Source organism: Salvelinus namaycush, chromosome 26 (assembly GCF_016432855.1).
Source record: "Salvelinus namaycush isolate Seneca chromosome 26, SaNama_1.0, whole genome shotgun sequence".
NCBI lineage: Eukaryota > Metazoa > Chordata > Actinopteri > Salmoniformes > Salmonidae > Salvelinus > Salvelinus namaycush.
This window is the reverse complement of record NC_052332.1, coordinates 19,597,462-19,618,704: the sequence shown is the minus strand read 5'-3', so window position 1 is coordinate 19,618,704 and position 21,243 is coordinate 19,597,462. Positions and strand designations below refer to the sequence as shown.

Here is a 21,243-nt window from a genome sequence, read left to right as displayed (position 1 = left end):
TAAATTATTTTATTTATATTTTTTGTATGTTTTAGTATTTTCTTGTTAATACCTGTTGTTTTGTTAGACATGTTTGATGTAGTTGATGTAAGTTGATTTTTGTATAATAAATAAAAATGTAAAACATATATTAAAAAAGATTTCCTCGCATCGATACTTAACAGTAATCGAAATTATATTCAATACTTTTTGAGAAGCGTGATTTCATATATCATGAATATAATTGTTTTCGCTTGCAGCAATGTTGAGTAACGAGACTTTTCAGACACAATTATCCACCATTGTCTAGGTATTAGTTGCAGATGAGAAGACTCCTCCGCTGCTGTTATGAGTCTGATGTTGGTTCAGTAGAATAAGGAAATTAGTTTGCTGAAGAATTAACTTCGTGTGACCAAAACCAAGACAGTGACTACACATTTGGTCCGAAAAACGAGTTTGCTGGTGAAAACGTGGCTGGCTAGCAAACTAGATAGCTACAAACTTTTACCAGCTAAGGTTACCTTGCTAACGCGTTAACTGTTACTGAACCAGATACTCCACCTCATCTGTGACTACTCTCGTTGGCCCACCTACCTAGTTAGCTACCTGAACATCAATTGAAACCTGCTAGGTTCGCTCTAACTTCATATTTTAATCTTTCAGATACAATATTCATGAAGATGTTGGAAAAAAGGGCGATGTTAATGAACGTGATGATGGTGAAAAGGGAGAAGACTTCCACAGGCATGAGTGTCAGTCGGGAAAAAGAGACTGAGGTGGAAGGCGCACCAAAAGGTACACACCCATAGGCTATATCAGAGGATAAAAGCGTCCGCCTAGATTGATCATTGGTCATTAAAGGTGTGTGTGTGTAAGATGAAGTATGCTAATTGTGTAGAAATGTATAACTTGTCGGCCAAAACCAGCAAGTGTTCTAGACTAGTTCAATTTGTACTCCCTCCCTACTTAATAACCCACTTAGCTAGCTACCTGAACAGATAATGATATCAACATGAACAGTGCACATGTGTATTGCATGATGTCAATACTAGGCTGATTTCTATTGAAAGAGATTTGTGTCAGTTCAAAATGTGATTCAGAGTCAGCGAATATATTTTAAGTATTTTAATTAAACTCAAGCGATAAATGGTAAATGCAATTTTCGTATATACGGGTTCGCTGTATCACCGCGCAGGGTAAAACAGGGAACTGGCAGGAAGTACGTAAACAGCTGTTCTTATACCGTGATGACGTAGTTCCAACGCGTCTGTTGGCCTATCACAGTAGAGGCTGAGCGAGGTTTAGACTTTGCCCAGCCTATGCTGGCACCCGGACTTGTCCAAGTCCCTTAGTGCTCTCCTCTGTCCGCATCTGGTTGTTGGGTAGATTAGATCCGTCTTGTGTCTGTCGATTCTACACTGAAACAGTTCCTAATATGGTATTGTCCAGTGCCCTACCCTCCCTGGTTGGCTTAGAGATATGCACCCCTCCCCTCTCTAGATTGACCACAGCTTTTATGGCCTGTCACTCAATGTTGGTCAGTCTTTACACACACACACATCTGTATTGTTTGTGTGTGTGTGTGTGTGTAACAAAACAATATTCATCTTCAAACAATATGCTAGCAGGCTATAGTGCATAAACCCTAACACTATCAATGTCCAAAAAGAGAATACATTTTACAAGTATCAAACACTGAAGTTAAATTCTTAGCTAGCAGATTTATAATGTGGAATATTTTTGGTGGTGTTGCATGTCTTATTTTTTACACATACTGATTTTTTATGATACAGTATTCATTTCTACAACTACTGCTCTGACCCTCTCTCTGAGGAGGCTCATCAAGAGGAAGAGGATTTTTACTCCCAGACCTCCCCTGGGGCTGACTCAGACACAAGATGACCAGAGAAACACTGAGCCAAACTCAGGCAGGAATGGAGAAGATGCCCAGTGTGGAAGGTAAGCTACTGGAGACGTCGACAAGACTACACTGAATACGTGTGGACACGATCAAGTCCATTAGCCGTATTGTATGGTGCAATTTTATGAAACATATTACTTGAATCAGTCAGCTAATGCCATTGTGGTACCACTACCATTTAGACAACTTTTGAGTGACTTTTTATGATTAGGAATACTCAGGACAATCAGTCAAAACACCATTTAAAATTAGTGTTCCTATGCATTTATTGGGGTAAATGCCACCATTAGACTATTAAGGAATACTTTTTTTAGGGTGGGTACATTGCTGTTAAAGTTATTTAGGAGAAATGGTCATTCATATCCACAATCTCATTCATATATGTAATGCAGTAGTTTGTTTTACATTTATGCCTCAGCAACCACAATGTCCCTCTCTGTTGCAGATGTGGTATTGCTCTCTGAATTTGATCATCAAGAGGAAGTTCACCTTAATCCCCAGATCTCACCTGCATCAGACCCAGAGAAACAAGACGGCCATCCCTCAAATACAGAACCAAACCCAGGCAGGATTGGAGATAATGTGCAGAATGGTGATTCTTTAAATACAGCCCAAAGTTCGGATAGAAGCGCTGCCACTGGAGCAGTGAAGAAGCCCTTCATTTGCGACTTTTGTGGAAAGTGTTTCAATTGGAGATATGCTTAAGCCCACCTTAATTCTCACATCAAACTCTTTAGTTGCCTGCAGTGTGGGAAAGGTTTTCGTACAAAGACAGGGTGTAGTAATCACCTCTTGGTGGTGCTTTCTAAAGAGAAGACCTTCAAATGCGCAGATTGTGGGAAGATGTTTGCTTTGAGAAGTAGTTAGGTCAAACACAGGGAGCTTAACCCAACTCGGAACACCTGCACAACATGTGAAAAAATATTCTGTGTGGAACGTGCTCTAAAAAGGCACAGCTTCAGTGATCACCCGGAAAGGGCATACAGCTGCTGTCTAAGACCTTTCAGTCATGGTATCAATGGGATCTTCATAAAGCAGAGCACTCGAAGGAGAAGTATTGCTGTGAAACCTGTTGCAAGCTTTTCCTTTCATCCTTATCCAGTCAGAGTGCAACTCCTAAAGCAAGGGCTTATCGCTGTGATGTATGTGGCAAAGGTTTCCGTCTTTCAACCAGTCTCAAAGATCATATGACTTTACAAACTGGACAGAAACCTTTTGTCTGTGGTTTATGGGTAAGAGTTACTGTTGTGCAAGCCAGGTCAAAGCACGTTTGCCCATACCAGAGAGAAACCGTCTGTGACGTATGCGGAAAGTGTTTTCATCTCGTACACTTTTGAAAGGCCAAACCATGCACACTGGACAAGAACCTGTCTGTAATTCATGTGGCATGCTTCTGGGTGCAAGTGCTCTCAAATGACATATGGCCTCCATCCATACCAGAAAAAGAGACTACCAGTATGTCTGTGATGTTTGTGGCAAACATCTCTGATGCAACCAGGCTCAAATGGCACGATCGTACATATTGGTGAACAATCTTTTGCCTGTAATATGTGGTAAAAAGTTCTGTAACCCAGGCAATCTCAAGACACAAGCTTTCTCACACAGGGCAGAAATTGTACGTTTGTACTACTGGTGGTAAAGGTTTCACCCAATTAACAATCCTTAAGATACGTCAGCACAGTCACACTGGTGAAAAGCCTTACGTGTGTAATATATGTGGGGAAGGCTTTACCTCGCATCATTGCGTGCCTACATCAAGAAACAGAAGATGATTCACTTGCCCTCTTAACTTCAAAGTCACATCTGCAGCCACTGTGGTATAGGCTGTTATCACAAATCTGTGCTGTATCAGCACATACACATAGGAGAAACATTCAACTGTCATATTTGTGGTAAAAGTTTCACGATGAAGGCTACATTTGATATGCACATGCCTCAGTCACACAGGTGAGAGACCATTCAACTGTTGCATTTGTGGAAAAGGTTTCACGATAAAGTGTACTCTTATAAACCACATGAATAAATCACACGGAATAGACCATATGCTTGTGAAGTGGCAAGAGATTCTCCCAGACAAATCATTTAGTTTGGTGTCAAAGTGTTTGTGTGCAACAAATGTGGGAATGGCTATGCATGTGGCCGAAACCTGAAACTTCATAAGTGCAAGTTCAACTAGAAAACAGTCATTGGAAAGAATGTACAGGATCACTCTGAAGAAAACCACTGCCATGATCACTCTGTATAATGGGATGGGCTTACTTCATAGATGTTCAGTTTCATTTGATGGAGAGATGATACTTTTATATGCACAATAGACAATTCTACTCTACTGTTTGGATGTATACTGAACAAAAATATAAATGCAACATGCAACAATTTCAAAGATTTTACTGAGTTAGAGTTCATATAAGGAAAGCAGTCAATTGAAATAAATTCATTAGGCACTAATCTATGGATTTCACATGACTGGGAATACAGATATGCATCTGTTGGTCACAAATACAAAAAAAAAAAAAAAAATCTAAAAAATGGTCCTCAGGATCTCGTCACGGCAATGTCCATTCAAAGTGCCATCGATAAAATGCAATTGTGTTCGTTGTCCGTAGATTATGCCTGCCCATACCATAACCCCACCGACACCATGGGGCACTCTGTTCACAACGTTGACATCAGCAAACTGCTCGCATACACGACACCATACACATGGTCTGCGGTTGTGAGGCCAAAAACGACATTGAAAGCAGCATATGGTAGAAAATTTAATGTTAAATTATCTGGCAACAGCTTCGGTGGACATTCCTGCAGTCAGCATGCCAATTGCACGCTCCCTCAACTTGAGACATCTGTGGCATTGTATTGTGACAAAACTGCACATTTGAGTGGCCTTTTGTCCCAAGCACAAGGTGCACCTGCGTAATGATCATGCTGTTTAATCAGCTTCTTGATATGCCACAGCTGTCAGATGGATAGATTTTCTTGGCAAAGAAATGCTCACTAACGGATGTAAACAGATTTGTGCACAAAATGTGAGAGAAATAAGCTTTTGAAACATGGGACCAACCCAATTTCTGTTCAGTGAAGATGTAGTTGTTTTGTCTTCTATGTATAGATAAGATATTTGGTGAAATATTTATTGAATCAACGGGAAAAGTCAATACTTTCCAAACAAGTTTGAATTGGAATTTTGCCTTGAGTGAGCAATAGTTTTGTTGTGTGGTGTTCTGATTGCATTCAATTAATTAATATTACACCCAATAGATGAGGGAGACTTTTTGAGTTTTGCCTGGCTGATCTGTGGTGGTTATAATTCAACAATGCCGGCAATAAAGGTCTAGCCTCGTGAGGATAGGAAGTAAATACTAACACTTATCTACTTGCGTAGCCAACACAGTGCTGTGGTGATGGAATAAATAAAAAACATAAAAAATTAAATCCCCTTTACATTACTACTGAGATCATCTCTTCACACATCAACACTTGCTTTAGTGCCTAATGTTAAAAAACAATTCTTATTCGTATCCCTTGAAGCACGTGTCAAACTCATTCCACTGAGGGCCGAGTGTCTGCGGGTTTTCGCTCCTCGTACTTGGTTGTTGAATAAAGTTCACTAATTAGTAAGGAAATCACCTGGTTTTATAGGTCTTAATTGAAAGGAAAAGTCAAAAACCAGCAGACACTAAGCACTCCATGGAATGACTTTTACCGCCCTGTCTTGGTCAATCCGACTTCTGCAGTGGCCGTACAGCATTTACTTGTGATACGGCCTCTGAGAAGTCAATGCTTTCATTCTTCTTCGCAGAGCTGTTGTGAAGGAAGATGTCATGGAAGTGAGTTTGTTTGTACAGGACCTCACGCCCCAACCTACCGTCAACAAATCATGTCAATGCAGAGCTATATGGAGCCCTCCGCATTGTTACAAAATTTGCGAGGCGCTTGGCGATGCAGTACGGAGCTCGATTTGTCCTCTGCAAACCTCCAGAGGCACCTCAATTGTGCCACACCCTCTGGACCATATTGCTAGATCAAGTATAAATTGTTTTAATAGGCAAGTAATTTCAGAACTGACCATGACCGGACTAAAGACTGGAATATGAAGGTCACAGAGTGATTTGCCCGGGGACCAGATGCGTGAATTTCTAAATTCACTAATGTCTGGAATATCTTTGTGTTTCATTCAGGAAATGGTCCTCTACAAGCTGGAATGTTGACTAAAATTACATTTGAACCTACTCTACTGGTTACCTGCGTGGTTGGTCCTTATGTGGGCAGAGATTTGACAATATATCCACCGGAAAGTATTATTAAACCAACGTTTCAAAGTGCTGGTTGTGTGTTCAGATTTCTATTAACTGAAGCATGCTCAAAACCATGTAAAGGTGAGCTTGGTCAGTATGCATGCTGCGTCTTGTGAATGTATTCACGTTGTGTGCGCACGCTTCATGTGATAGAAATCTGAACACACTACCATTGCTGTTCCAGTGAGACTTACCCCCACACTAGTGGGCTGCAAGTGTTTTATGTTAATGTGGGCTCTGTGTGACACTAAAGACTGTGGCAAGCAGAATCAACAACCACCATCATTCAAGACCGTTGCTTTGTGAGGTGTTTTTAAAGTTCACAGATAGCCATATGTAAATGCAAGCTGAAAAGTAACCAGGGCCTTGCCTTAGCTCCAAGTTATGCCGCATTTCAAGGATTTACCCCAGTGTTTTACCCAAAAGGCTCAGACTTGTCTGTTTCCATCTACACGGGCCGGCATCCGTGTCTCAGTGGGCCATGGCTCCGGCGGATCTGCTCTAAGTTGGCGCCAAGGCAAGGCCCTGGGTACTTTTCAGCTGGCAATTACAAGACAATGGAAACACCAATTACACTAGAGCGGCCCACTAAAATAGTCTGATTATTTCACGGAGCAATTTTTTTATTATTATTAAAGGTGCAATATGCAGAAGTCACTATGTACAGTTTAAGTCGGAAGTTTACATACACTTAGGTTGGAGTCATTAAAACTTGTTTTTCAACCACTCCACAAATGTCTTGTTAAACTATAGTTTTGGTAAGTTGGTTAGGACATCTACTTTGTGCATGACACAAGTCATTTTTCCAACAATTGTTTAAAGACAGATTATTTCACTTATTCACTTTATCACAATTCCAGTGGGTCAGAAGTTTACATACACTAAGTTGACTGTGTCTTTAAACAGCTTGGAAAATTCCAGAAAATGATGTTCTGGCTTTAGAAGCTTCTAATAGGCTAATTGACATAATTTGAGACAATTGGAGGTGTACCTGTGGATGTTTTTTCAAGGCCTACCTTCAAACTCAGTGCCTCTGCTTGACATCATGGGTAAATTATCCAAGACCTCAGAATTTTTTTTTTTAGACCTTCACAAGTCTGGTTCATCCTTGGGAGCAATTTCCAAACGCCTGAAGGTACCACGTTCATCTGTACAAACAATATTACGCACGTATAAACACCATGGGAACACGCATCCGACATACCGCTCATGAAGGAGATGCGCTCGAGATAAACGTACTTTGGTGCGAAAAGTGCAAATCAATCCCAGAACAACAGCAAAGGACCTTGTGAAGATGCTGGAGGAACCGGGTACAAAAGTATATGTCCACAGTAAAACGAGTCCTATATCGACATAACCTGAAAGGCCGCTCAGCAAGGAAGAAGCCACTGCTCCAAAACCGCCATAAAAAAGCAAGACTATGTTTTACAACTGCACATTGGGACAAAGATCGTACTTTTTGGAGAAATGTCCTCTGGTCTGATGAAACAAAAATAGAACTGTTTGGCCATAATGATCATCGTTATGTTTGGAGGAAAAAGGGGGAGGCTTGCAAGCCGAAGAACACCATCCCAAACGTGAAGCACGGGGGTGGCAGCATCATGTTGTGGGGGTGCTTTGCTGCAGGAGGGACTGGTGCACTTCACAAAATAGATGGCATCATGAGGAGGAAAATGATGTGGATATATTGAAGCAACATCTCAAGACATCAGTCAGGAAGTTAAAGCTTGGTCGCAAATGGGTCTTCCAAATGGACAATGACCCCAAGCATACTTCCAAAGTTGTGGCAAAATGGCTTAAGGGCAACAAAGTCAAGGTATTGGAGTGGCCATCCCAACGCCCTGACTTCAATCCCATGTGTGGGCAGAACTGAAAAAGCATGTGCGAGCAAAGAGGCCTACAAACCTGACTAAGTTACACCAGCTCTGTCAGGAGGAGTGGGTCAAAACTCACTCAACTTATTGTGGGAAGCTTGTGGAAGGCTACTCGAAACATTTGACCCAAGTTAAACAATTTGAAGGCAATGCTACCAAATACTAATTGAGTGTATGTTAACTTCTAACCCATTGGGAATGTGAGGAAAGAAATGAAAGCTGAAATATATCATTCTCTACTATTATTCTGACATTTCACTTTCTTAAAATAAAGTGGTGATCCTAACTGACCAAAGACAGGGAATTTTTACTAGGATTAAATGTCAGGAATTGTGAAAACTGAGTTTAAATGTATTTGGCTAAGGTGTATGTAAACTTCCGACTTCAACTGTAATTTCTTGGTTGCAAAAATTCTAATAGTTCGCCTAATTTCTGTGTGTGACAAAACAAGCAATGTATATAGTGTACAGAATCATTGGACCATCTAAACCGCTGTGAACTATCTTTGCAATAACCAAAAGTATTGTATTTTCAGCTACGCATAAGAACGGGAAGCATAGAAAATGACAGATCTGTAACTCACATTTCTATGTGAATTTGGTCAGGATGCCCTTAAAGTTACATATTGAAGCTTTAAATAGAGCATTTTCTAAATTCCAACGTTCCACCTGCAACTATCGATGGAAGTTTATAAGTCACCATTTTCTTCTAAGTTGAGAATGAAGAAAGTATCGCCAAGAAAATGTTGGTCAAAAATTATCCAGCTACGGGTGTACAGCTGCCTGAGATCAACGGTTATCACAACTAATGATGAGAACCATTTGATTGAATTAGCTATGAGCAGTGGTGTGTTATTTTCTGATGATTGGCATGATGAAAACAGGTATCTATTTTGCAGCCACACTGTGCAAAAGATCAGATCTCTTCACCTGGTTAAATCAAGGGATATATTTCATTATTTAAATTACTTTTGAAATGACTAAATAAATAAACCAGAAATTGACATTTCCACACACTGGCACTGTATGCAAGGTGCTGGATATACAGAATATATGATGTCAAAAATGTGGTCAACAACTCATGAATAATACCTCAACATCTCATTTAACACCTCATGAATAATGTACAATTATTGGGGGGGCTAATTTTCTTTGGACTATCTTTGGCTGCATTTACAAAGGCAGCCCAATTCTGAACTTTTTTTACTTATTGGTATTTTTTCCAATCAGATCAGCTCTGAAAAAGATCTGAGGTGAATAGATCTGATGTGATTGGTCAAAAGACCTATTAGTGGAAAAAATATCAGAATTGGGCTGCCTGTGTTAAAGCAGCCTTTTTGAGTACAGAAACCGATATGGTGTGGAGATAATTGGCTTGTTTAAGTAGGTAAAGCTGAAGCAACTGACTGCAGACGAAAATCAAGGTGCATCTGTGACAGCCAAAAAGTCAGATTGGTTTTCCAACTGCAAGGCACAGTGCATGGCAGTGTTGCCATTGTTTATATATGTTTTTCTTTGTAATGTCGAACTAAGCATGTCTCAAACTGTAAATATGTGTGTACATTGTACTATCAATTGGGGAGAGCCTCAAATATCACATTCATTTCTGTATCCACTATATACATATGAATCGTGGCAAAGTTGCTTCCTCTTTCAGTCACATCTTTGGTCCCATTCGCGTGGGTCAAACAAAACACTTAATGATTGGTTAACAATTAGTGCCTAGAATGCAACACAATTTGAAAGGTGGTGACCAGCGATTGTCACAAACTTGACAAAAGTGATCCGCTCGAACGCGCCCAATAAATATTGTATGATGATGACGTTAAAAAAGGGGTGTGTCCTTAACGTCATGAATAATATTGTAATATTATGGGTTGAATATAAATTATCCGCCATTTTGGACGAACCGCATGCTCAAATATGCAAGTGAGTTTGTTCTAATTTTAGCCAGGTGGAATAGTCGTGATTTAATCACGGGTCAATATGTTTGTTCTTGAGGTCTTCGGCTCGTAAAAAAAGGTCAATAGATTTAGAGGTGTAATCCAGATTGTATTCCAGTAGATTTTTTTTGTTAAACTTCATTCTCAACATGAAGGGAATTGTTGAAGAGCCCATCGACACCGAAAGTGCTGGTTTTGGGTGCGCCGTGACAAACCGTTTTGGTCAGCTTTTAGACGACGAGGCCGACCCGTTCGACATCATTCGAGAGGCTCAGGTGGAGAAGCAGAAGAAAAAGAAGAAGGATGAGCCTAAAAAAACTGCCACTACAGATAAACTTGTTAAGAAGGACTCTCAAAAGGACAGGAGAACTGCATTGAGTGCTGGGGAATGCGACAATGCACACGTTAAAAGTTTACAGGGTAAGTCGATGCGATATGTGAAGGCCTAGTTAGTTTACTTCAAGAAAGTGTCCAACTTGTGAAGATTGACAGCACGTGTCGGGTGTATTGCATGTGTAGTTAGCTAGTTAAACTTACACAATTGCGGCGTGACGAACTTTGCTCACTATTGAACTTACACTCTAATAGAGGTACTTGCTGTTTGTCCTTCGCGTGTTCCATGTAACGATTTTATGGAACTCTGTGGGATTGTGGACTTTGGGTTTTAGACTCTTTGGGTAGTTAACTACTGTAGCTAGCCAAAAATGTAACGTTAACTACTGTAGATGGCAGCCAAGTTCGGTGCAACATGAGTTTGCTCCAGCTAGTTATTTTTACTTGAATCAGTGCTACTTTCGTGAAATTGCTAGCAATTTAGTTAGCAAAGCTGCCGCTAAATCGATCACATACAAGCTAACGTTAGTTGTCGTTACAGAACAGGCCTTTGACGGTATCTAGCTAGCTAGTAGACTTGCCACGGTAGTCAGCTAGCTAACGATGGCTTAAACCTGGATTTGGGTCATAACACAACTGTACACGTTAGCAATGTCTGAACATTTACACTGAACAAAAATGTACGCAACATTTAAAGTGTTGAAATAACATGACCTGAAATAAAAAATGTACTTACATTTGCCATACGCACAAAAAGCTTCTCATTGTGCGTACATTTTTGTTTATGCCTTTTAGTGAGAATTTCTCTTTTGCCAAAATAATACATCCACCTGACAGGTGTGGCATGTCAAGAAACTGATTAAACAGCATGATCTTTACACAGGTGTATCTTGTGCTGGGGACAAGACAGCTTTCATAATGTGAAGTTGTCACAACACAGTGCCACATGTCTCCAAGTTGAGGGAGAGTACAATTGGCATGCTGACTGCAGGAATGTCCACCAGAGCTGTTTCCAGATAATTTAAAGTTAATTTCTCTATCATAAGCTGCCCCCACATCATTTTAGAGAATCTGGCAGTACGTCCAACCGGCCTCACAACCGCGGACTGTAACCACACTAGTCCAAGAACTCCACATCCAGCTTCTTCACCTGCAGGATTGTGGAGGGGGGGGTATATTTCTGTGGTGTATTAAAGCCCATTTGTGGGAGAAACTCATTCTGGTTGGCTGGGCTACCAGTGGTTTGGCCTCTGCCCACCCATGGCTACACCCCTGTCCAGTCATGTGAAATCCATAGAATAGTGCCTAATGAATTTGTTTAACTTGACTGGTTTCCGTGTATGAACTGTAGCTTAGTAAAACCTTTTGATATTGTTTTTTTCTTCTGTATAACTACCCATTAAACGGTAGAAACAAGCAAGCTGTGGCCTCGCGATAATACCTAAGAGGTATAGTTAACAGCTAGCTAGCTCTTGGTTACATTGTAGGTAATTGAATCCTCTCTGGATTGGTTGGCTCTTCTACTGGTTTTGTGTGTGGTGCTGGTTGCATAATTTGTCATCTACATTAAGCTTTAATTTATGTGCAGGTCCGAAATATCCTCAAGGTGCACCTGGCCATGTAGAGGAGCGACGAGTTGGCTTCCGGGATCGAAGGCAGAACGACAGTGAAGCACCCCTAGGATACTCTATTGAAAGGTAGTTATACACGAGGTGGGCATTTTTCTGGTTTCACATATTCAACGGGACACTGGCTATTCAAGGATTCCCATGTGTAATTTCCTTCAGTTTATTTTCTATGCTGACACTGCTTTGCAGATCTGAGAACTGGGTACTTGTATGCAAGTTCAAACTCCACCTGGCCCAACAGCACCCTTGGTGGAGCAGTCATGCTCCTTACCCCATTCTAGTCTTCTCAGATCAGCTAGGAGAGAACAAAGGCTTATTGTTGGTCTAGAGTATGTGTTTTGACTCTGGCCACAAGGACTGTAATAACTACTCACTCTACCCCAACAGGCCTGTGGATCAGGGTGAGCGTCCTGGAAGGGGCCGAGGTGGAGGCCGTGGAAGAGGAATGCGTGGCGGGGGCAACATAAGATCCACAGATGGCTTTGACCAGAGAGGCAAGAGGGAGTTCGAGCGCCACAGTGGCAGTGATAGAACGTAAGAACAATACTCCTCACGTAACCCTTATCAATTTTTCCGTGAAGTAGAGCTTGGTGACGTTTGAGCATTTGCCTGTTTCAGTGGTGTGCGGTCAGAGGAGAAGCGAGGGGGCAGTGGTCCACGTAACTGGGGATCTATGAGGGACCACATAAGGTGAGTATGCACACAAGAACCGTTGGTGCTTCGTAAACTACAGGTGTAGACGAACATCAGGGATAAAGTGACTAGGCAACAGGAAAGATAATAAGCAAGAGTCGAGAGTTAGTGCAAAAAGGGTCAATGCAGGTAACAAAGCTAGTTGGACTAACTATTTAGCAGTCTTATGGCTTGGGGGTAGAAGCTGTTCAGGGTCCTGTTGGTTCCAGACATCGGTACTGCATGTCGTGCGGTAACAACAGTCTGACTTGGGAGGCTGGAGTCTGACAATTTTTAGGGCCTTCCTCTGACATAGGGTAGGCCGTACGCATTACCCTCTGTAGCGCCTTGCATTTGCTCAGTGCAGTGTTTAACTAGCTATAGGAGAGCTCTGCTATAATTTGGGGGAGTAGCCTGAAGCCCAGGCATTTCACATTCTGTTCGAAAGCCTGGGGAAGTTCTCATCAGGAAGACTATAAAAAGGGGTGGATTACAGTAGGGTAGGGATGCATGATATATCGGTGAACATATCAGAATCGGCTGATTATTAGCTAAAAATGCCAACATTGGTATCGGTCGGTCTAGTGTAACGCCAATGTTAAAAACCGATGTCAACGCTACCGTGCATACTTGTATAACGTAGGTACATGATGTAATAATGCTACATGTGCAACAGCATTCCTAACCTAGCCCACACAATGTTTGCTGTGTGGATCGAGCAGTCAACAAGTCGAGCAGTCATTTGAAAGAGTAAGGTAATTTCAGCGATACAACTCCATGCGAAATCTGTCTTGTAAATTAGGGTTATTTTAAATAACACCTAGCTATATAGTTAGCTAGCTACTTAAACAGATTATGTGGTGTTATTTGACGTATATTTTTTGACACGCAAAGACCCAAACGGCGTTCCATAGAAATCCTGGTTGAGAATGAAACGGCTGAACAAATGAACAACGAAATAGCACAAGTAATGTGAAAGAAATGGGTTATGATTGTTTTACTGGTAATGGGGACATGTGTAAATGCCAACAAAATAACTTTTTGGTCAGTGTGGTGTGTAACCTTTATTTAACTAGGCAAGTCAGTTTAGAACAAATTCTTATTTACAATAACAGCCCGGATGATGCTGGGCCAATTGTGCGCTGCCCTATGGAACTCCCAATCACGGCCTGATGTGATACAAACTGTATTCGAACCACGGACTGTAGTGACGCCTCTTGCACTGAGATGCAGTGCCTTAGACCACTGCGTCCGTGTGTGTTTTAACTGTACTAGAATGCTTAAGGCCGCAAAAAAAATTAATATTGGATATTGTGTTTCTTTTCTTTTTTTGTAAAGGAAAATATCGCTATTGCCAAAAAAAATTATCGGTGCATCACTAATCTAGGGCAGTGGTTCCCAGACTGGGGCACTCCCCCTGTAGGGGTCAGCGGGGGGTTGTGGGGTCCCCCCCAAAAAGTCAGTCCGGCTTTCAGCTTACTTTTGAAAGTTGTAATAGTAGAATGCACAAGGTTGGAATGGGGGCCTGAGTGAGAAAGTTTGGGAACTCTTGGTCTAGGGGGATGCTAGTGACTTGTTGCCACTTATAAAACCAATCAAATATTTCCCCCTGGATGGCAGTCCAGAGGTTTTCAGAAAAATATTTCTGACTTGCAACAAGCTAGCTAGTGTAAGTTGCTAAATTAACGCCACAGGCTACTTAAATGTTGTCCAATTTGGTCGAAAAAGAGACGTGGCCATATCAAGGAAGAAGGATAAAATAAGAAAATGCCCCTCCTGAGAGGGAACATGATTTCGACTCGGACCCAATCAAATGCAAGCGTTAACTGCCAGTGCTCCCATTCGAACACATAATCAGATACTGAAGTTTCCCACACTTCCAATAGTAGTCAACAAGATGAGATTTGGAAGGATGGAGGAATGTTGTGAGTTGTATCTAGAACAAAATATAAATTAACCTCTACTTCCACACTCCCGGATCCGGGAGCACCCCCATCAGTAAAAAAGCTGACTAGCATAGCCTAGCATAGCGTCACAAGTAAATACTAGCATCTAAATATCATTAAATCACAAGTCCAAGACACCAGATGAAAGATACACATCTTGTGAATCCAGCCATCATTTCTGATTTTTAAAATGTTTTACAGGGAAGACACAATATGTAAATCCTATTAGCTAACCACGTTAGCAAAAGACAGAACTTTTTTTACTCCCATTTTTTTCCTGCATAGGTAGCTATCACAAATTCGACCAAATAAAGATATAAATAGCCACTAACCAAGAAACAACTTCATCAGATGACAGTCTGATAACATATTTATTGTATAGCATATGTTTTGTTAGAAAAATGTGCATATTTCAGGTATAAATCATAGTTTACCATTGCAGCCACCATCACAACATTCACCAAAACAACTAGAATAACTACAGAGAGCAACGTGAATTACCTAAATACTCATCATAAAACATTTCTGAAAAATACACAGCGTACAGCAAATGAAAGACAAAGATCTTGTGAATCCAGCCAATATTTCAGATTTTAAGTGTTTTACAGCAAACACAATATAGCATTATATTAGCTTACTACAATAGCAAACCACACAACAGCATTGATTCAAGCCAAAAATAGCGATAACGTATAAACCAGCAAAAGATATTAATTTTCACTGACCTGCTCAGAATTCTTCAGATGACAGTCCTATAACATCATATTACACAATACATAGAGTTTGTTCGAAAATGTGCATATTTAGCGGCACAAATCGTGGTTATACAATGAGAAAAGTAGCCAAGCTGCCAACAAAATGTTGGGAGAGGCACCTATTCTAATCGATAACTAATCATAAACTTGACTAAAATACAGGTTGGACAGCAAATGAAAGATACATTAGTTCTTAATGCAATCGCTGTGTTACATTTTTAAAATTAATGTTACTACGACATACAGCGTGCGTTAAAGCGAGACCGCACGGAAATTAATGGCGGATTATGCATTTTACATTTTTCAACAGAACAACGAATTAACAGCATAAATAGTTCTTACTTTTTGATGTGCTTCCATCAGAATCTTGGGAAAGTTGTCCTTTGTCCAAAAGAATCGTTGCTCGGTTGTAGAATGTAGTCTTCAACGTTGCAATTAGCAGTAAACATTAGCAATGTGGGCCAGACATCCCCAACTCCCTAGAACGCAACACAAATAAATGCCCGAAAATCGCAATATACTGACATAAACTGATATAACTCGGTTTAAAATAACAACATTATGATGTCTTTAACAGCTATATCGAATAAAAACAGAGCCGGATATATCTAAGAGCTATAACCGGAGCTTTCTAGTACGACATGCCAAGGTCCTTCCTGCGTCAGAGCGAAGTGAACAAAGACCGGACCCTTCGTTCCCAAGCCATTTATAACCTCTCAGATCTGCCTAGAGACTCCATTTCAAATCTCACTATTCGCTGACATCCAGGGGTAGGCGTATGCAGTGCATCTCAACCAATAGAAGACAGGCAAATTTAATAAACTGACCTGGGAACAGCTTGCATAATTCAGCATTCTCACATCCTCATAGGAAAAAGGCTCCAACTCGAGTTCTGTTTTACTCACAGATATAATTCAAACGGTTTTAGAAACTAGAGTTTTCTATCCAATAGTAATAATAATATGCATATTGTACGAGCAAGTATTGAGTACGAGGCAGTTTAATTTGGGAACGAAATTATTACAAAGTGCAAACAGCACCCCCTATTGAGAAGAAGTTTTAAAGCCAATGTATTCCTTTTTGATCAGAATTTTTTTTAAGCCCTCATTGAGTGGTTCAACAACCAACGTGTCAAGTGTTTGTCATCTGAGAATTGTCTTGCATGATTGTTACCGTAGTTATACTGATGTTTTTTTTAGTGCGGTGGCTGATGGTGCGGCGACTGAGGGAGGTGACGGATATGAGGTGGCAGAGACTGGTGCTAATCTGTGAGTGACAAATGGTTCACCAGCACAGCACCACTATTTAATCAGACTGTGAGACCATGCAAACAGTATACATGTATAGCCTAATTCTTTCTGCAATACTCACTAGATTTAATTTTTTTAGACTAGGCTATACATGCGCTGACATTACCATTTTAAATACTCACAATTCACTCTAGTTATAGAATGAGTTTTGGAGTGTTCGATTTTCCTATGCCATGGTAACCTGTTGATTCTCTGCAGCGCCCCTGAGAATGAAGGCGAGGGGGAAGCAGTGGTGGAGGTTGCTGTGGAGATGTCTCTGGATGAGTGGAAAGCCCTGCAAGAACAGAACCGGCCCAAGAAGGAGTTCAACCTGCGCAAGGCTGATACCATTGTGCCTTCTAACTCAGTGGTCATCCACAAGTCCAAGAAACAGGTTGAGGTGAGAAATCCTGCAAATACAGGCTGCTTAATCACTAGTTTTCCTGTTTGGTACCTCTCATTGAGTCACAGCTAAGGTTGCAAAAGGGAGCGTGTATTACTGGTAAATACTACCAGTATTTTGGGAACTTGAATATATATTTTTTTAAATAGATTGACAATGCTGTATAATATTATCATGAATATAACTGATTTAAGTGAATACTGTTTGTATAATATGAGGGTTTTGGCATGCAATATTGAAGGATATTTTTACTTATTTATCTTTCAATGTCTTTGTTGTAAATGTTTTGGTGACAAACTGGTGGCAGTTGTAATGGCAGTAAATACTTCAAGACTTAATTGAAAATTAATCCACTAAACTTATGGACACGGGTATATATTTTTTGAATAAAAAATGTTAAGTATAAATGACAAGTTACCATAGATTACCTATTTACCAAAATTCCAGTAACTTTGTTAAATGACTGGTAGTTTTACAACCCTAATCACAGCGTACTGATTTCTCTAAGTGTTTGTGTCTGCGTTGCCTGGGTTCTGTGAATCAGCAGGAGGAGGTTGAGGAGGATGAGGAGGATGATGCTGCATCTCTCCGTCGCCCCGCCAATGACATCACAGCCAAGCTGAAGATTGACTTTGGCAGCCTGGGACGACCATCACGGGGGACCAGAGGAAGAGGGGGGCGTGAACGAGGTGGCCCAGCCACACGGCCAGAGACCGTTTCTCCTCAGAAGCCTCCTGAAAAGGTATGTCTGGTTGACTGGGTCTTGTTGGCTGTACATGAAGGGCTTCAAACCACAGTAGAGGGCAGCAAAGTGTTTTCTTTAGTCCCTGGTGCCTCATGCATTTGTGAATAGCACTACAATTGCCTGCTGGGCTTTGGTCTTTACCCACGTCTTGCTGCAGGCATTCCACTAAGTTGACTCTGATTCTCCCCAGGCTCGGGTCCAGCAGGGACAGGCACCAAACCCTGATGACCCAGAGGACTTCCCTGCCCTGGCCTAAAGGAAGGGACCGGCATTAGACCAGAGCCCAGTCCATTGGTGGCCCTTCACCTGTACTGTGCTTTAGTGGAAGGAATGAGCTGCACTTCCCAAGAGAAGCAAAAAAGAAAACTGGTTTGCTCCTATACATCCCAAAGAACTGTATATAAATCAGAGTTCATCTGAATGGCCTTTCATTGTAATGGGAAATATGAATACTTGACCTGTTTATAATAATAAATGCACTGTTGACATTGACACGTCTGGTATAGGATACAGTTTGTACAACCTTGTGTATATTGACATGGTGATGGACCCCTTTATTGTTTGCTCCAGTGAAAATGTATACATTTAATTTGAGCACATTAATTACTGTAGTTGATGGCCATTTGTGCCCATGCCTAGACCTGCAGCGTGCCTTTGTCAGCCACAGGGTGGAGTCGAGACCATTTCAGTCCTCACAAGCCATCTCAAATTTGCCTCAAGCCATCGAACAACCGCTCATCCAAATGTTAAACTGCATGTGATACTTGGCCTATTAGAGTAAATTGCTTGGTGTATTCATCTTTATTGTAGAATGTGTTATAGGCTATAGAAATGCTTTGCGGGACATGTAAACATCTGTGTACTTTTCCATTCTGTAGTAGTGTCAGTAACCGAGCTCTCCCCCTGCTGTTCACTAGTAATGAACTTCAATCCATGAAGCTTCCTGTCATTAAATACCTTTCGTAGCGCCATTGCCCCAGCCAGCTCCACTTTTTTCTCCTGTGAAACTAAGCTGGTCGCTCACTTTTAATGCCACTTTAATGAATTTTGTTCAACCGTTTGTGTTGATGCTCAAGAATTTGGTGTGTTTAAACTTTGTCCCCTAGTGAGGATGGTCAGTTTTAAGTTCCTACTTTACTTTGGGCTTCTTAACAATTAGAATCAGTTGGTCGGGGAGCAACACTCATTGGTCTGCTCATCGGTTAACCTATTCACAGAAAATAGTCTTTGACCTGTCTGATTTCTTATAAGGAATTTTTTTATTTATTAAAGAGACAGCTAGGCTACATGAGGTATGCTTCTTGGTGGTCATACTGAGGCCCAATGAGACTAAAGTCTCGGGATGGGAGTGGGAGAAACAATCCCCATGCAAGATATTGGATAATGGGTAGATGGATGGCCAGAGCCTCTGGAAGAGGAGCTGAGCTCTAAATCAATGTGTCATCTGATCAGCATGTTGATCAATCAGCCATCCACACTGACCTTGGCTATACACACCATTAATTACACTCTGTAGAGCACTGTATAGTCATACATCAACTCGCAGAGGTGTGTGAGAAATTTAAACCGCAAGTTGACTTAAGTAATAAAAAATCTAGCAGCCCAGCTGAAGGTGATTTGTACATAGGCCTACCGGAACAGTGACTCAATTGAGAAAATAAACTGAAGTTGACAATCAATGGGTTTTGAACAAATGTGCAGACATGTCTTTCTTCATTGGGTTCTCAAAGGAGTGCTCATTATATTGATTGGCAGGTAAAGGTCAGTGGGGGGTTGATATAGGTAATAATGGAAATACTTATGTTAATGAGATATACAAAGTATATTGATAGCATGCACTTCCACTCAGGTGTGGTTCCTGAGTTAAGCAATTATGCTTAGGGTCATATATAACAATGCTGGGCAGACCATTATTTTTGGCTACCTTGGCAATGCCCCCATCTACAGGGCACGAGTGGTCCCTGACTGGTTTGATAAGCAAGGAAAAAATGTAAACCATATGCCATGGCCATCTCAGTCACAATCTCAACCCAATTGAACACTTATGGGAGATTCCGGAGCGATGACTGTTTTCCACCAACAAAACACCAATTATGGAATTTATTGTGGACGAATGGTGTTGCATCCCTCCAATAGAGTTCCAGACACTTATAGAATCTATGTCAAGGTGCACTGAAGTTGTTCTGGCTCGTGGTGGCCCAACACCACCCTATTAAGACACTTTATGTTGGTGTTTCCTTTATTTTGGCAATTACCTATATTTCATCTGAGGAAATCAAAACAAGGCTCTTAGTGGAGCCCCATAAGGCCCTGTTGTTGAAAAGGATGTGAGGGAAGTGATTGGTTTTTCTCACAGAAGAGGAGAGCGAGTGGTTGAGTGCTGTTCATCTGTCAATGCCTCAGTCTGGTTATTTACAAGGAATTTGTAATTGCCCAAGTAAATATCACATAAGCCAAAATCATAATACATATCGCTGAGACAAATATGAACATGTATTTTTTTTTAAAGTAGGGGTGGGGAATGAACATTAAGAAACAATACTTAATCATGTCTAGTATCTCCTTATGCTTTTATGACCCCATCTAGGCTGGTTAAAGTGCACAAAGACCAGACAGTATTGTGGTTTTTCTTGTCTCTGTCCTAGTACATTGATAATATCACATTTCTTAACATTTGCGTAGGCTTACCACCGTGTGCACATTGCTGCACCTATGATGTGAAGAAATAATAGTTTAACATTTGAATCTAAACATTCTGATCTGTTCCATCAGCTTTATTAATTGATACGGCATGTACCTCCCATACACTACTTTGATACACATCGTGGGGATTAAGAAGTGAGTATATGCAATGCCCACTGAAAAAGAAGTGGGTATACGGCGTACACGCTGCTTCTACTCTAATAGTGCCACTAAGACTCAGTCAATCTGGAGAAAAGTGTCTGCTAAATGGCATATATTATAATTGTTATTGGGCCCAAATAGGCTGAACCGCCCATTATTAGCCTGAAAACGTCATCCTGGCATGTTTGTTTTTGCTAAAAACTAAAATGTAATTGCAGCTGATTTTCTGAATACATTGCAGTCAATGGGAAAAGATGAGTGTCACCTTAGGTGACATTTTTCTCAGTACATTGCAGTCAATGGGAAAAGATGAGTGCCACAGGGTTGACATTTATGCCAATACATTGCAGTCAATGGGAAAAGATGTGTCACAGGGTTTTGTCAATACATAGCAGTCAATGGGAAAAGATGTGTCACAGGGTTTTGTCAATACATAGCAGTCAATGGGAAAAGATGTGTCACAGGGTTTTGTCAATACATAGCAGTCAATGGGAAAAGATGTGTCACAGGGTTTTGTCAATACATAGCAGTCAATGGGAAAAGATGTGTCACAGGGTTTTGTCAATACATAGCAGTCAATGGGAAAAGATGTGTCACAGGGTTTTGTCAATACATAG

At 40.9% G+C, this 21,243-nt stretch overlaps 1 protein-coding gene and 1 pseudogene across 2 annotated transcripts; both read left to right on the top strand.

Annotated features, from left to right (window-relative positions):
• The first annotated feature begins 241 nt into the window (after window positions 1-241).
• Window positions 242-6,501, top strand: LOC120020985 (annotated as a pseudogene).
• A 3,463-nt stretch (window positions 6,502-9,964) lies between these two features.
• Window positions 9,965-19,073, top strand: zgc:103482 (uncharacterized protein LOC450001 homolog). Of its 2 annotated transcripts, none has more exons than XM_038964902.1 (8): window positions 9,965-10,431; window positions 11,933-12,041; window positions 12,360-12,506; window positions 12,591-12,662; window positions 16,545-16,613; window positions 16,854-17,034; window positions 17,585-17,779; window positions 17,973-19,073. In XM_038964902.1, exons 1-8 carry the CDS (start codon window positions 10,161-10,163, stop codon window positions 18,036-18,038), a joined length of 1,110 nt encoding a protein of 369 aa, XP_038820830.1. In that variant the 5' UTR covers window positions 9,965-10,160; the 3' UTR covers window positions 18,039-19,073. The 2 variants fall into 2 exon arrangements, with proteins under 2 accessions (XP_038820830.1, XP_038820829.1); XM_038964901.1 differs by having other exon boundaries at window positions 17,582-17,779.
• Window positions 19,074-21,243: the final 2,170 nt, after the last annotated feature.